The following is a 15,727-nucleotide window of genomic DNA, read 5'->3' as shown; positions in this document are numbered from 1 at the left end:
TATATGCTCCAAAAGCTTTTGTGAAACGGCATTTTTTGGTGTGTAATTTTTGCTTCGAGTAATTTTTATCACTGTCTGTTCAAGTAGTCGGTATAATTACACTTGATTATGTAAGTGGTAGAAATGTATGTAATCTCATAATTAGAACATGTAATTACGTTGTAAAAATTCTTACAAACTGTAAAACAAAAAGTATACAAGTACAGTAGGTGGGGTTTTTTTTGCTTTTTGTGTTTGTCTCCACCCAGAATAACAACAGAAGTCATGACTCCATCATCCATCATGGTGAGGTAGGAAATGGGTGTTTTTTGGGGCTTTCATCTACTTGGCTGAAGGAACGGGCAGGGTTTGTTTTTTTTTTAATTTTTTTTTAATGTTTTATTTCTTTTTGAGACAGAGAGAGACAGAGCGTGAGCAGGGGAGGGGCAGAGAGAGAGGGAGACACAGAATCCAAAGCAGGCTCCAGGCTCTGAGCCGTCAGCACAGAGCCCGACGCGGGGCTTGAACCCACAAACCGCGAGATCATGACCCGAGCCAAAGTCAGACACTCAACCGACTGAGCCACCCAGGTGCCCCAGGAACGGGCAGGTCTGATCCAAGATCACCTCGATATCTCTGGTGCCAAAAGTTACCTGCAAGTCAGGCATTAATAAAAAGATGGTGTCTGTACCCTATGACTCAACTGGGTGTAAGAAATGCAAAATAGTACTGAATTTGTGAGCCATGGAGTAACCAGGCTGGTTTCTTCAACCCAGGGACGTGTTTTCTTACCTTGCTGCCTTTTTTTTTTTTTTAAATAAAACGTAACACTAATAATTTGTACAGTTAGTGGCAAAATGAGTGGAGAGATAAACTAGATTATTTTCAAAAAGACTCTTTGAGGCGGCAATTTCAGCCATTTCTCCAACTACATGAAACAAGAGTATTTGATTGAAAGGAATTCCTCGGTCCCCACCCTCCCCTCTCCTGGTCTTTTGCTGGAGGGGCTAATGAGCAGTGGAACGTTCCAAATGCCGGGCTGTGCGGTGGAATAAGACTTCCTGAGCCTGAGTAATTCAGACTGCAACCGAGGCTTGTTTCATCAGGCTGTAAACCCTGGGTCTCAGCAGAAGCCCTCACAGTGTCAGTAGTGGATGTTAAATCTCTACCAAACAGGAATTCTCTAACCGAAAAGCCAGTGCTAAGTCTCTCCCTAGGAGACCTATATTATGCCAAAAGTTTATAAAAATAGAGGAGGTCCCGATTTCCAAATTTGGGGAGCTGTACCAAGGCAGGTTTTTAGGAAAACGTGAAGGAAACACGAAGCATGATCACAGTACATGAGGACCTTACACGGAGGCCAAAGCCCAGGACTTAACGTATATTTTGCGCATATCTGTTAAACGCGTGAACTACAGAATTTTAACTGGTTCTAAGAGTGTGCCAGAGAATGAGGGAAAAAAAAAAAATCAGGGAGACACTACTGGTTCTCTCCCCAACAACCATTCCCTTCTTCTTCGTTGCTAACAGAACCCCTGTTTTATTCACGCATTCAACACTCCGAGAAAATGGACGCCACCGCCAGCTCAAGTGAAAATCTTGGTTAATAAAGCCAATAATGCTGTTTCCATTTCCCTTGGCAATCTTCAGTTCAGCAGCGAACGACTGACCCAGATCTGGGCAATGAGACCGGAAAGAAGGTCAACTGAGAGTTTCTAGGAAGATTTCCTCACTCTTGAGAAGGAGGCACTGGAAGAGTTGATCTCTTTCCATCTTGGTTGCTTCTACATCTGGATGTGATGCTTGGGGCAGCTGCAGCCATTTGAAACATGAAGGAAGCCGGCACGAGGGTAAAGGTTACGATGGTGAGCTTAAAAGAGAGGAATCTATGTCATCAGTGACATCATTGGGCCTCTGATCGTATCACACCTACAGCTGTCCTACTTCTGAACTTCCTGTAACATGAGATAATAATTGCCCCTGTTAAAGCCAATCTGAGTCAGAGCACCATATACGGAGGGGTACGATTTATATTTTCAGTTTAGCTACAAGCATGCCAACACATCTGAATTCAAATCTCATTCACTAAAATGAAACTGGTACGTGTATAAAATTACTGGTGGGCTTTTTGAAATTGGTACAATCCGTTTGGGTTGCAGTTTGTCCATTTCTATTGGGAGTTTTAAAGAAGCTTATCAGTTTTGATCCAGTATTTCACTTTGGGCAATTTATCTCAGGGAAATAATCTAAAACCTGGATAAATATACACTCCATATTTGATGGAGTACTATTCATACATGGAAAATGATTACTGAAATTGTTAGCAAAGTGAAAAAATTATTATGACAACTGAAAAAGAGAATACAGTTGACTCTTGGACAGAAATGGGTTTGAACTGCACGGGTCCACTTATACACGGTTCATTTTTTGGTAAATCCAGTACTATACTGTTAAGTCTGTTCTGTATGATTTCTTAGTATTTTCTTTTCTAGAGCTTACCTTATTGTAAGAATACAGTATATAATAAATGTAACATACAAAATATGTGTTAATCGACTATTTATGTTACTGGTAATACTTCCCTTCAACAGGAGGCTATCAGTTAAGTTTTGGGGGGAGTCAGAAGTTATATGGGGATTTTTGTGCAGAAGATCAGCGTTCCTGACCCTGCATGGTTCAAGGGTCAACTTAGTAATAACACCAAAAGACCAACAACAACAAAACTCAACATAGGAGTACATTTAAGAGATCGCAATAAAATCTACCAAAAGATAGTTATGGAGGTTGGTGTCATGGTGGGGGGTTAGGGGTGAGTTCTTTCTTTCCTAGTCTTGCTTTTCCAAACTTCCTAAATAGAAAAAAAAAATATATATATATATATATATTTGAAATTTCCACACTACATTATTCAGCTGCTTAGTACAATTTATGGGCAATGCCGACTGAAAATGTCTAGAGAGGGAGATCAGGATAGCCTGGGGAAAAGACTTGAGGCAGACGTAGAAAGCTCATTAGCACCAGGATTTCTTCACAACTGGTTGGATTTTCTTTCAAATTCTGCCTCTTTCTTTCGGTCTTTCTTCTCTCTGTGTGTGTCCCTCTCTCCTTCCCTCCCTTTCTCCCTTCCTGCCTTCCTTCCTTTCTTTTCAAGATGATTATTCCATGATTTGGGTAAGGTGAACAAGAAGAGGTAACAAGTATGGGATGGGGAGCTAACACACCATCCCTGAAAGCAGCCCACTGGGGAAAATCCCTATTTCTCAATAAGAAAAAGAAAACGCCAACTGCTTTGATTTGAGTGTTCTGCTTCAGAATAAATTTGCCTGGAAGCTCAGAAGGGTACAAGAGGGGGCTGGGAGGTAACAGTGCATTCTTTTAAATAAAAGCAGGGATGCGGATGCTCCCTCTAACCTAAGCCAACAATGGCACCATCGACAGAGTCCCAGAGACGCTCGCAATATTCCACATAATTAAGAGGGATTGTTGGCATCAGAGGAACCAGAAATATTCTGTAGATTAACTGCTTACTTCATTGCTAATGACTGCCCAATTTCTTTAGACTAATTGGTGCAATCTACATTTTTGCAGCAAAGATGAAGTATCAACTTGATTTGGTGTCGATAAAAAATTGATGGATGCTTCTGACTGCTACTTCTCAACAATACACGGATTATTACTACTATAATTATCATAAATGACAAAACATGGGCAAGTGGTGATTACAAGTCTAATTCTATCCCAAGGTTTTAATGGCATAAACCACTCGGGCTTTACTCTCATGATTTACTGCATCATCAAAATCCCTGCAAGGATTACCCCTGGGTGAATGCCACTCATTATCTTACCAATAATACACTGGTTTGGCCCAACGTGGAACAAATAATCAAGACTGAGCTCTTAGAAAATCCTCCCTCAAGACAGAATGCTCTAGTTTGCTGAGGAGGCATGGACCTGCCAAAATATTTCTCTTCACTTCCGGGTGTTATAGTTGTATTTTGCTCTAACGCGTACAGAGATTGGGGGTCTCTGGGTCACACAACAGCCTACCAAGCTGTGTGCCAAAGCCTGCAGAGGCTGCTGCCACCTTGGTCATGGCCGACCAAACACCGGCCAACTGCTACCAACCAGGCAGAGAGAGAAAAGGTTGTAAGCCTCCCATGCTCCCTGCCTGGTTGAGTGGCAACACTTGAGATGCAGGGGCAAGGGGACCGAGGAAGACCCTCGAGGAGGAGTTTGTCATTATTTTGTGGGGAATGCCGTTCGCACCGACACATACAACAGAAAGACCCCTGCGGAAGCAGCTCCGGTACCAGGGAGACCCCACGCCCAAACTGCAAATTAAATGCCCCCCAAAGTGAGGACGCAGGAAGGAAAGCAGTGAAAGGGAGGGGTAGTGGAGGGAGACAGCCGTCTACCGCGAGCAGCTACCCACGGCGGCCAAGCGACCCTTGCCAGGTGGAAGGGAACCAGTACTGTCCGATCGTCCCACCTTGTTTTGTCTTCTAAGAGGAGTCAGACATCTTTATTCATAGTGTGAAACATCCTGGTTTTAAAATGGCGGCGGCCAGCCGCACTTCTTAGCCTAAAGGTTGAGAGAGTAGCTTCCAGGACCAGACTGCCTGGAGTGGGACGTTAGCCCTGCCAGCATTTGGGACACACTGCTCCACCTGAATGTCCGTTGTCCTCATCCGTGAAATGGGGATGATCACTGCCACCTACATCGTGGAGCTGGTTTGGGGATGACATGAAAGACTACCCGAAGGTACGTAAAATAATCCTGAGTAACTGCTCGGCAGTGACCACTGTCACCTAAGGCTGGGTTTGGCCTGCTGTGACCTCTGCCGTGGGAAGAAATGATGTACGAGGCAAGGGACATGGCCACGAACAACGGCTTGAAGGCTGACCGCGTGAGCTGGAATCCAGTGTTCCCCACTTGCTGGAGGCTGAATGACCTTGCAAGACGCTTTCTGGAGCCACAGCTTTCTTGTCTAACAAATAGGGAAAATAAAACACCTGCTTCGGAGAGACTCGTGAGGATGAAATTTAAAAATCGACACCAAGCACGCGGCACACAGCTCGACATAGGGTAACACGCAACAAATATTAATAGTTGTTATTCACGCTATTTCTTAAGCTGAATTTTTCCGAAGTCTTAGAATTTTATATCTTCTTTAAAAAGCTAGTCCGGGTTCCCCGTTCATGTCCTGTGCTATCTCCTGCGGGCATTTTTGTCATGGGCATAGCTTTATTATTTTATTATTAGTTATGAACCATGAGAAATTCCCCTTTGAAAATTCACCTATGTTGCTTTTTCAGGCAACATGTTGTAACTTCAACTGTTACAATTGTTACCAAGTGCGGAGAAATCTTGCAACAGACAACTCCGTGTGTCAACGGTACAGGTGACATACGTTCTTAGGGGTGAAAGCTGTTACCGTACTTTGCCAGATTATTACTTAATTACTACATTATTGTTTTTGCAATATGTAAAGATCTACTAGCATCCAGTTCAAGGGCATCTGCAATTGAAGTATCCAGTGTGTTTAAAAGTGTGCCTGAAAAGCCACGTGTGTTTTAATGCACACCCTTCAGGCATAGGCTAGGTTTGTGTGAATGGCTGAGAACGGCATTTGCCGGCTGAGCCCTCGCTGTGACGGCTTGGTCCGGTCCACCAAAATACGCACACACACCAGACCAAAGGGGGTTCATGGTTTGCATCATGGTCAAGTTCACCTTGGAGGGGTGGTGGCGCTCCCGGAAGTTTCATCTCAAAAACAGACAGGGAGAGTTTCAACCGAGGCGCCATAGCCTCCTGAAAACTGTAATACTAGTGAAGAAACATTCGTTTCCCTTTAAATACGCCTGGGTAAGGTAGGTCCAGATTATACCAGAAGGCGCCAGCATGCACAGGCTGCCGAAAGTGGGCACGTTCAAGTCATCAAAGGTCCCCTGAACTTACTTGTGACCTTCAAATACCCTTTTTAGTGCGTGGAGAATCTTGCATGTCACAGCTATTTGGGGAAATAGATTATGGGTATGATCTGATATATCCTGAGAACTGCCAGACCATCAGGTATAGGTTGCCGCTTCCAAGGGTCAAGTTCTACCCTGTGCCTCACCAGGCGAATCTCTGGGCTTCTCCAAATCTCAGATCGCGGAAAAGTGTGTGTCGATTAATACGGAAAAAGCTGTGCTTTGCAAACGAAAGTTCTCCGTTTCCCCAGGAAATTTCTCCTCTAGATAAAAATCTCCAGAGCTTCTTGTTGTATACTCTAGTCATGGCGGGTGTTGGAACAACGGGATACACATTAACTTTGTTTCCTCTGAGATCATTTCAATGTGAAAAAGAGTAATGCTCAGGGGCGCCTGGGTGGCTCAGTTGGTTAAATGTTTGACTTCGGCTCAGGTCATGATCTTGCATTTGTGGGTTCGAGCCCCATGTTGGGCTCTGTGCTGACGGCTGGGAGCCTGGAGCCTGCTTTGGATTCAGTGTCTCCCTCTCTTTGTGCCCCTCCCTTGCTTGAGCTCTCTCTCTCAAAAATAAGTAAACATAAAAAAAAAAAAAAAGGTAATGCTCATAATGCCACCCTCAATGACTTTAGCGTCCTCTTCTCATGAATGTGGAGACCATCTGATGCACAGGAGTCAGAGGTGGGTGAGGGGCACCTGGGTGGCCCAGTCAGTTAAGCGTCCAACTTTGGCTCAGGTCAGGATCTCACGGTTTGTGAGTTTGAGCCCCGCGTCGGGCTCTGTGCTGACAGCTCAGAGCCTGGAGACTGCTTTGGATTCTGTGTCTCCCTCTCTCTCTGCCCCTCCCCTGCTCGCACTCTGTCTCTCTCTCTCTCTTTCTCAAAAATAAACATTTAAAAAATTAAAAAAAAAAAAAGAATCAGAGGTGGATGAGATTAAAGCACGGTTCCCACTGGAAATATTCGAATGTAACCATCTACCCTCCTTCCTCTACCCTCCCCACCCAAAGACTCAACGATTTAAAAATGCCCAAATCCAATAAGAGATATCGCTTACTGTCGGGGATGCACATACCAGAGGAAGTGCTGGGGATAAAGGAAATCTGTGAATCAGAGAAAGATGTTGGTATGCAAGATTGAAGATATACCAGCTGGCCCACTGCTTCAGCTGGTTTCCAGAGGCCAGGAAGAAATTAGTCTCACAGTTCAGTTGGGAGAACACCTGGCCGTTCACCCAGAGGCACAAATTCACTGTTGAACAGGGTTATCTTTGTTTCCATTCCAAACACACCTAGGAACTAAGTTATTCAAAATCCCGTGACTCTCACTGTCCTAAATTGCTCACCTTCATAAAACTCGGGGGGTGGGGCTGAGGGCACAGGGACTGGCTGTAGCAACATTAGCGTCAACGGGACCGATGTTAAAGGCCAGGATGGTCTTCCTCTGACTATTGAAAACGGGGTTGGAGCGTGTCCTATTGATTTCCCACATACGTTTTACTGAAGATTTACAAATGTGAGGGGCTGGTTGGAAAGGAATTGTATTAAAGCCAAAGAATTAGCACTGTGCCCACAACCAAGAAGACACGTGAGAGCTCCCGAGGCTTACGAGGATGGTTAATGAGCTCCGTGCTCCCTTGTCATTTGGGGCCTGCTCATAGCAACAGTCTAAAATAAACTTGAATTCCTCATCAGTATGCAAGTCTATGAGTGTGGGAAACGTCACTTTACAGCTGAACCCCCAACGCCGAAGCTAATTCCTCTTTCTCCGAGGAAGAGTCAGGCTGAGTCTTGCCGTGCCACGCTGAGCAGCGTGGCTGGGTGGGGTGAGGCCTGCAGGAAAACTACATGATGGCGGAGGAGATCCCAGGCCTGGGTCCAAAGCGAAGGGGCCCGACGTGCCACCTACACAGGAGGCGGGTGGGACAGGGTGGTCGTAGGGGAGTCAGCCGTCGGGACGGCAGAATGTGCCAGCAAATGCCATGGCCACAAGACTCGGTGGGAGACCTGGGCAGACCCAATCTGGAATGCAGCGTGGGAACTGGGCTCGTAGGAGACACCATCAGAGACCCAATATCAGCCACTGGTCTTTGGGAAAACCCAAACCTGCTGATTGCGTCGTTCACTTAATTCTTCATTCCCTTTTCCTGACCTATCTACGAGCATCCTCCATTTTTTCCTTCTTGCTCTCATCTCTCAGGCTTGCCAAGCCTTGCAATATATTTTAAAAAAGTTTTTTTTAATGTTTATTTATCTTTGAGAGAGAGAGAGAGACAGAGCGTGAGCAGGGGAGGGGCAAAGAGAGAGGGAGACACAGAATCCGAAGCAGGCTCCGGGCTCCGAGCTGTCAGCACAGAGCCCGACGCGGGGCTCGTACCCACGGACCGCGAGATCATGACCTGGGCCGAAGTCGGACACTTAACCGACTGAGCCACCCAGGCGCCCCAAAATGTTTTTCAAGGTGAGGTATGATTCACACATTTTAGAAACATGGTTCGATAGATTAAAAAGAAGTTTTTTAAATTGGGAAATCATTCTGAACTTGCGGAAAAGTTATAGGACTAGTACCCCAAAAGTCATAGGACTAGTACTGTGCTTTATCTAAATTCATCTACTGTTAGAACCTCCTGGAATGTTTCTGGTGAGGGCATTCACTGGCCAGTTAATGTGCATTTACTCCACACTCACTGCAGAACGACCCCGTGCATAGTGCAGCAGAAAAACTAGGGATGACAGTCTCTTTCCTCCAAGATTTATAGTTCAATGGTCAGGCACCACCAAGATGGCCACTGCCACACTCAATTTGCTAGACTCCTTGAGAATAAAGTCTGAGCTCTTGGGAGATATCTTTAGCTGTGACTACTCAGGAAGGGAAGAAATTTTAAAGACACTATGGTTCCTAGTAGGAAGCAGAATTGGGGAATCCAGTATTTCTCCAAATGGGCCAAACAACTACAGTAAATCAGTATATTTAAGTGTACTAAGTGGGGAAAAGGGTGGGGGGATGGTGCACCTTGGTCAAATACATCTGGGAAACATTTATTTAGACGAGGTTTAGCAAGAAGTTTTGTCTGCAGAGCCTTCAACGGGCTTTGCTAACGGGCTTTGTGAATCACCAAGAAAGGGAGGGGATACATAATATTCCCTGTTTCTCAAATGACGGTGAATTAGCTCACAGGATTAGTGTTCCACTGAGCACCTTTGCAAGTGTGAAGGAAGTTCACACTCTCAAAGACAAATTGAGAAAAATGTAGGAAGCAATATGCAAACGGTGGCAACATATCATAGCCCAAGTTCATGTCCCTAAGTCATGAAGTGCTTCTGCGTAAAAGAGAGGGACTAATCAGAGAAAAAGCAGGAAACTAAGAGGAACAGAACTTCAGTCGGATATTTCTGCAATATTGTTGGTAGATTTATTAGTTTTACTCTGCACCATGCTGTTACTCTTCAAAACCCTAAATCAGCTTTCAAATACTCACGGGATCGGGTCTAGACTTAGCAGAGGTAATGGAAGGAGCTGGGAACCAACACTGAGTATCTTTTAGGTACCAGGTGTTGCTTTCTCTTCAAAAGTCTTATAAAGTGTGCACATCCCTTGGACTGTCTATCTTGGTCGCTACTGTATTCTCGGCATCAGCACAGGGTCTGACACATAGTAGGAACTCAATGAATATTTCCAGAATCAAAATGAATCTCTGTTTCACAGTGTGCTAATAAATTCATCACAAGGACTTCTGTAAGCTACATGTCAGCGTTCCATTATTAGACCACAGATGTCATTAGCTGGTGGCCCATAGCCTGCAGACAGGGTTTTATTTGGCTTGGAGAAGGTTTTAAAATAAATCAGCAAGAGTTAAGAGCTCAGAGATTTTCAGCAAAGTCCAGCTGTCCAATGTCCAATGTCCGAATGTCCAATTCTGATATTTCAGAAGATATGGTGACACTGGACCAGCATCCCCCTAGGGCCACATCGAGTGCAGAGCAGAGTGGCGGCTGTAGCTAAGGAGCAGGTGCCACTGTCCTGACTGCCATCATCTGCACACCACTGGTGTTTGTGGCCAGTGGTCACCATGCTGGGCACTGCGGGCAGCTGAGCTTCTGCATTTAAAAAAATTTTTTTTTTAACGTTTATTTATTTTTGAGAGACAGAGCATGAGCAGGGGAGGGGCAAGGAGAGGAGGAGCCACAGAATCCAAAGCAGGCTTCAGGCTCTGAGCTGTCAGCACAGAGCCCGACGCGGGGCTCGAACTCACGAACCATGAGATCATGATCTGAGCCGAAGTCGGACGCTCAACAGACTGAGCCACCCAGGCGCCCCTGGGCACCTGAGCTTCTGACTTCTGATCTATGATAACAATCACCAACTTATAGAATGCTTCTTGTGGGCCACGTACCATTCTAAACACCTTTACTTTTATGAATCCGTAACAATCCTATGAGATGGGTATTCTTTTTTTTTTTTCCAGAAAACCAGAACAATCTCTTTCTCCATTCATGCTGTCATACCGAGCCCTTCTTTAGTAGACTGAACTATAAGAAATCGGCATGTTTTCATAGCGTCAAAGATATTCGCATATTGGTTCAACTTCATGAAGACATTTCTACCAAGGGCTTCAAAACACAGAGAAGCAAAATCCTCAGGGCCTTCTGACCTAATTCGCTAGGTCACGTGGTTCTTACGTATGTCCCAAATGACACCCGGGTGACCTTGAGGTGGGTGTTCTTACCATCTCTACTTTACAGACGAGGATCCAAGCGGAGAAGGACTAACTAACTTGCCCCAGCTCTTGTACCTACTAAGCAGCAGGGTGGGTTTCGAACTCAGACCATCTGGCTCTTAACGCTCTTCACCACCATAGTCTGCTGTTTCTGCTACACAGCCATACTTCATTATTCCCAATCGTGTTCCAGTCTGTCGTGTGTGTTGATCCTGTATATCCCCCAAAATTATACTGGCCTCAACAGCACAAAACGCATTCGTATTTTCTTTGTGTTTTGCTCTGGCCGATTGTTTTTTTCAGATGCCTTTTGATTTCACTTGACCAGGACGATGTGTATGAGTAAACACATTTCACGCAGTTCCCCTACCCTTCATCAGGAAACCAGCCAAAGTCTGGCTCCCCAAGAGCAAGCCCAGTATCGACCAAAGCTGCCGCAAGCTGGCAGCCCCACGCAGTTGAGGACGGGAGTCTGCCTTCGTGCCTCTCACGACGGCAAACACCACAAGCTTGCGTTACACACACCCTAGGCTGATGGCTGGAATACACACATATTAAGTTACATCAGTTTCCCCCTTTGGTTCCATGTGGGTTTACCCAAACAGCTGGCTTGGAGCCTATCCCTTTACTTAAATTAGTTCTAGTGTTCCACACTTTTGATTTACTGACAAAGCGCTCTCTTTATCTACTTGGGGCATAAGAGTTTTGTCTGGGCAGAAACTGCGGTCGGTACAATTGGGCCAGTTAGGTCACTTAGCATTTCCATGTGGGGCACTGACTAGGGAGAAAGGTCTTTTAATTCCCAATTAGTCCATATCGGCAAAGGAAATGTATTTTCCATTATTTCTTTACTCCGGGTTCTGATTCATAAAATATCTTCAGGAAAACACATTTTACGTTGCCGAGTCTTTGATTTCCCAGGGAAACTAATAAATAATCAACAAAAATATGATTAAAGACTGCTTGAACTACCATCCGAAAAGGGACTCTAGCCAGCAAAGAATCTTTCTGATCCACATCTTTTTATTCCTAGAAACAGAATTCTTACTTAGCCTTTCAAAAGCCTGATGAAGGCTTCAGCTAAGTTTTGACATAAGATTTTCATATTCAAAATATCTGTTGAAATAAGGGAAGAAAGGATATGGATCTTGAAACTGCATTAGTCTGAAATAGAGCTTAGTAAGCTAGAAAGGGAAATTACTTCTCTGTAATTGGAATTCTCTCCTAAAAAATCCCTTTGAAATCATGTTCAGCTACTTTCCCATTATGTGTCCCAGAGAAGCCAACTTTAACCCTTTCTGGAATTATCCATCATAAAAATTATTTGATATTTATAAATTGCTCTGGGAAGAGATTCCTGCGCAATGGTTGGTGTCATCAAAGAACTTCATAATGAATGAAGAGTTCCCAAGAGTCACAGACATAGCTGAAAAAATGTTTTCTGGGACATCTCCTCCCACTCGCGCACTGATGCTTACATCTATCCATCACACTTATCTTGGCCGCACAGTCCTAAGGCAGATGCCAGAAAACTCCTCCATTTGAGCTCCTTTACCTTTGAAATGACAACTAAATTGTGCTCCAACCCAGTTCTTTAAGCTCTTTGAAGGCAAGGATTGGGTTTGATCCTTCCTTGTATCATCGATGCTAATACACGGTAGTTGCTTGATAAATGCTTCATGAATCATGAGTGAACGAATGGGAGCTAGCAAGGTAAGCATAGCACGTGACTCACCTTCTATTCCCTTCCGGTTTTCTTACCTGTGAAAGGATAATAATATCTTCCTCCAAGAACTCTCATGAGGATTAAATGCGACACTACAAGTAATACTACTTAGGACACAGCTGTATTACATAGCTAATAATATAACGAATGCAATCATTATATGCACGGTTTGTAGATAAATAAAATACTAAGCCAGGTCCTAAGAAGGCCATTGAAAAATGGGATGGAAGAAAGTTCTCCTCCCTTTTACATCGACCTTGATGTGAAGACAAGGAAGCTGGTGATGCCTGGAGATACCCCATAATGCTATGGTGTTCCACTGAATTTCCATGTCATCAGACTACATAGCTTCATCACGGTAGAGTCAGCACCTAATATCAAAACCAAAAGAGGGGTCATCTGGCCTATGGGATGGGACCTTCTCATTGTAGGTGTGACATATCCTGTGTTGTATCTGTCTTCTTTTGTTACGGTTGTAGACTCATTAAATGGCACGCGGTGTCTAACACGGTTGTTTCATAATCTTGATAGTTACACCCTACTTCCATGGGTCCCTTAGCTCATAGTAATAATGAGCAACATCAACTTAAGTTTGATTCGGGAGACGGTTGTATCCACAGAATAACCCAACATGGGAAATTCTGCCTTACTTGTGAACATTTTAAGAGTGTTTTCCCTAAAGATGGAATGTGCTAAGTAAAGCTCATTACGCGTTTTCTCAGCCTATTTCTTGATTATCATTTTTATTTTTATTTATTTTTCTTAATCATTATTTTAAAGGCTACAACACAATAATAATGATCTATTACTTGGAGTCAAAAGTAAAATCAGATTTGGTACGATGTCTTTTGTGTTTCAACACAAAACTCTGGAGGGGAGTCTCTAAAAACTGTGAAGTGTTATACAAATGTAAGGTAGTATATGAGTCATGTAAGATGACCTTATTTTATCCTATCAAGAATTAAGGTACAGAGGCCATTCTCTGTTTCAGAGTAATATCGCTTAATGTTCTCTGAGAAATTATATTCTTTCTAAGGAAGTTATAACATTAACCATGGCACCCACTAAAAAGATGTCAGAATATAAAATGTAAAATGACTTCAGATAATTTTTTTATAGCAAGGCTCTCAAACATAGGATGGACATGGCAGGGGAAGGGGGAGAGAAGACAAGACAGAGAGTCCTCTTTTTAAAAATCTGAACTATTTCTATCATATTTCCCAGGACAGTATCTCCACAGAAAATTCCACATGGAGATGTAAGGCCAGGGAAATGCAACACCAAGAAAATCAACATAAAGCTCAATTCTCTACTGTAGGCTTAAGGGTTAATTGAATGTAAGTGGGTGAAAACAGATGGCAATTGATGTCAATAAATGACCTTATTTTTGTTCAAGCATAGTAACCAATGTTGGCTAGATCCTATCTTCCCATATATCCACATCTAGGACCTCACGATCCTATCTGGGGACCAAGCCAACAGCTCTTGGAAGAGCCTTCTCTCACCAATGTCTGCCTGCTGGCTTCAGTAGTTGGCCAGCAACTCTTCAGGGTGGGCAGTCCCAAGCCGGTCTCAAAGCCTTCCTCCAGATTTGATAAAAGGCAGGAAAAGACACCACAATCCCTTTAGTTTTTTCCTAGCATTCCATAAGGGGTCACCACTGGAAAGCCCGGGCCTGTGTATCTCATGGTATTTCTTCCTTCCTCCAGGGCCCAGCCAGGGCTGTGCGTAAAATGGTAGGCGGCTTTCCACATGAGAGCCGCCCAAGGGAGAATGCACCAAGGTGAGCCCACTTGCTTCCTGAGCAAAGTCAACCCAACCCTATGTTTACTTTGCCCCCAAACCAGTTGCTATGCAGGTAACCTTCTTCAAACACTTCACAGACCTTAGAGAAGAACTGAAAGTGCAATTACTCTTACAACAGACATGGAAAACAGTATCAGGTTCCCAGAACGAAACTCCCTAAAATCTAATTCGGCATCTTAATGTCTGAGTTAGCTGAGGCTAGAAATGGCAGTCAAGGTACACGGTGTGCCTAAGACAAACCTGACATATGTGTGTGAAGGCACGGGATAAGGAATAATCACGTTTCCTACCTTCAAGGAGCTTCCAATACGATGTCATAAACAAAAAGAGAAAATTAAGTCAACATAAATGCAACGTATAATTACAAAAGTGCTAAGAAGAAGAGCATTTCAGAGACTGAATGCATGGGAGTGAGTAGACTGAATCGTGAACAATATTTTGCAAGCTCTCCATTTAGATCACAGTTTCAAGGCCCATTAGTTTTTTCCCAGGCCTCTGGGTCCCCTCTGGCAATTAAGGATGCTACATCTTAGCCTGCCCTCTATCTGAGGATATAACAGAGAAAGGACGGAGAGGTGCCCAGGTCAATGGCTTTGAGCAATTCCCCACACAGGGAGCCACTGTCACCAAACTGGGGTGTCCACTCTCGGTTGACAAGCAGAGCACGCTATAATGCTCATTCATTTGTCCATCACGCAGGTACTGATGCCCATGCGTCAGGCACTGGGCCAGGCCCGGGTGATCTCTGTGCCCCTGCTCTCAGGAGGAAAGGTTTCATTTAGAGCAGGATATGTAGGATGAATCAACAGAAAAACGAATAGGAATTTCAGATACAACTGGGTGCTCCGAAGAGAAAACAACAGGATGTCGCAACGATCTGTGCAGAGGATGGAGAGGTAATTTTACTGAAGGTAGTCAGGGAGGACCTAAGGTGACATATGAATGACAAAAATGTGCAGGTCAGAAGGGCAGAGCGCATCAGGCCAGGGGAGGAGCAAACCCAGAGGCCTGGAGACAAACACACAGTTTACAAAGTGTAGGAACAGAACAGAGGCCACTGTGGCAAGACGAAGGAGGGGTGGGCAGGAACCACGTGCTGGTAAGGAGACTGGTTTTGTTCTAGATGTGACAGAGAAGCAGGGAAATGACATGATCTCACGTAAGGTATTGTTGTTGTTTTTACTTAAATCCGTGCTAGTTAACATATAGTGTAATAACGATTTCAGGAGTAGAATTTAGTGATCCATCATTTTTAATTAAACAGATTTTGGGTAACAGCTTTATTGAGATATATCTCAAATTCTATATGATTTACCCATGTAAAGAGTACACTTGTGTGACTTTTAGTATATTCCTTTCTGCCCACTCCAGCCTGACCCCCACAAATGTAACTTCCGTCTCAACTGATTTGCCTATTCTGAAAATTTTACGTAAATGTTATCATAGTATGTGGTGCTTTGCGACTGGCTTCTTTCACCTACAGTGTTTTCAATATTCATATTGTAGCACGTATCAATGCTTCATTTTTTT

The 15,727-nt window shown here is 44.0% G+C and overlaps 1 protein-coding gene across 4 annotated transcripts in view; it reads right to left on the bottom strand.

The window, feature by feature from the left end:
• The window catches only part of FTO (FTO alpha-ketoglutarate dependent dioxygenase), a 389,506-nt gene that overhangs the window by 77,498 nt on the left and 296,281 nt on the right, over positions 1-15,727 (bottom strand). The window contains exon 9 of one of the 4 annotated variants that reach the window (XM_042918175.1): positions 517-1,791. The exons of 2 other annotated variants lie outside the window; for them this stretch is intronic. In XM_042918175.1, the coding sequence (XP_042774109.1) occupies positions 1,764-1,791 (28 nt within the window). In that variant the 3' untranslated portion in view covers positions 517-1,763. Of the gene's footprint in view, positions 1-516; positions 1,850-15,727 lie in introns of those variants that run through there. One more of the 4 variants, XM_042918176.1, reaches the window with a different exon arrangement.

This window comes from Panthera leo, chromosome E2 (assembly GCF_018350215.1).
Source record: "Panthera leo isolate Ple1 chromosome E2, P.leo_Ple1_pat1.1, whole genome shotgun sequence".
Taxonomy (NCBI): domain Eukaryota; kingdom Metazoa; phylum Chordata; class Mammalia; order Carnivora; family Felidae; genus Panthera; species Panthera leo.
This window is presented reverse-complemented; position numbering and strand designations above follow the sequence as displayed.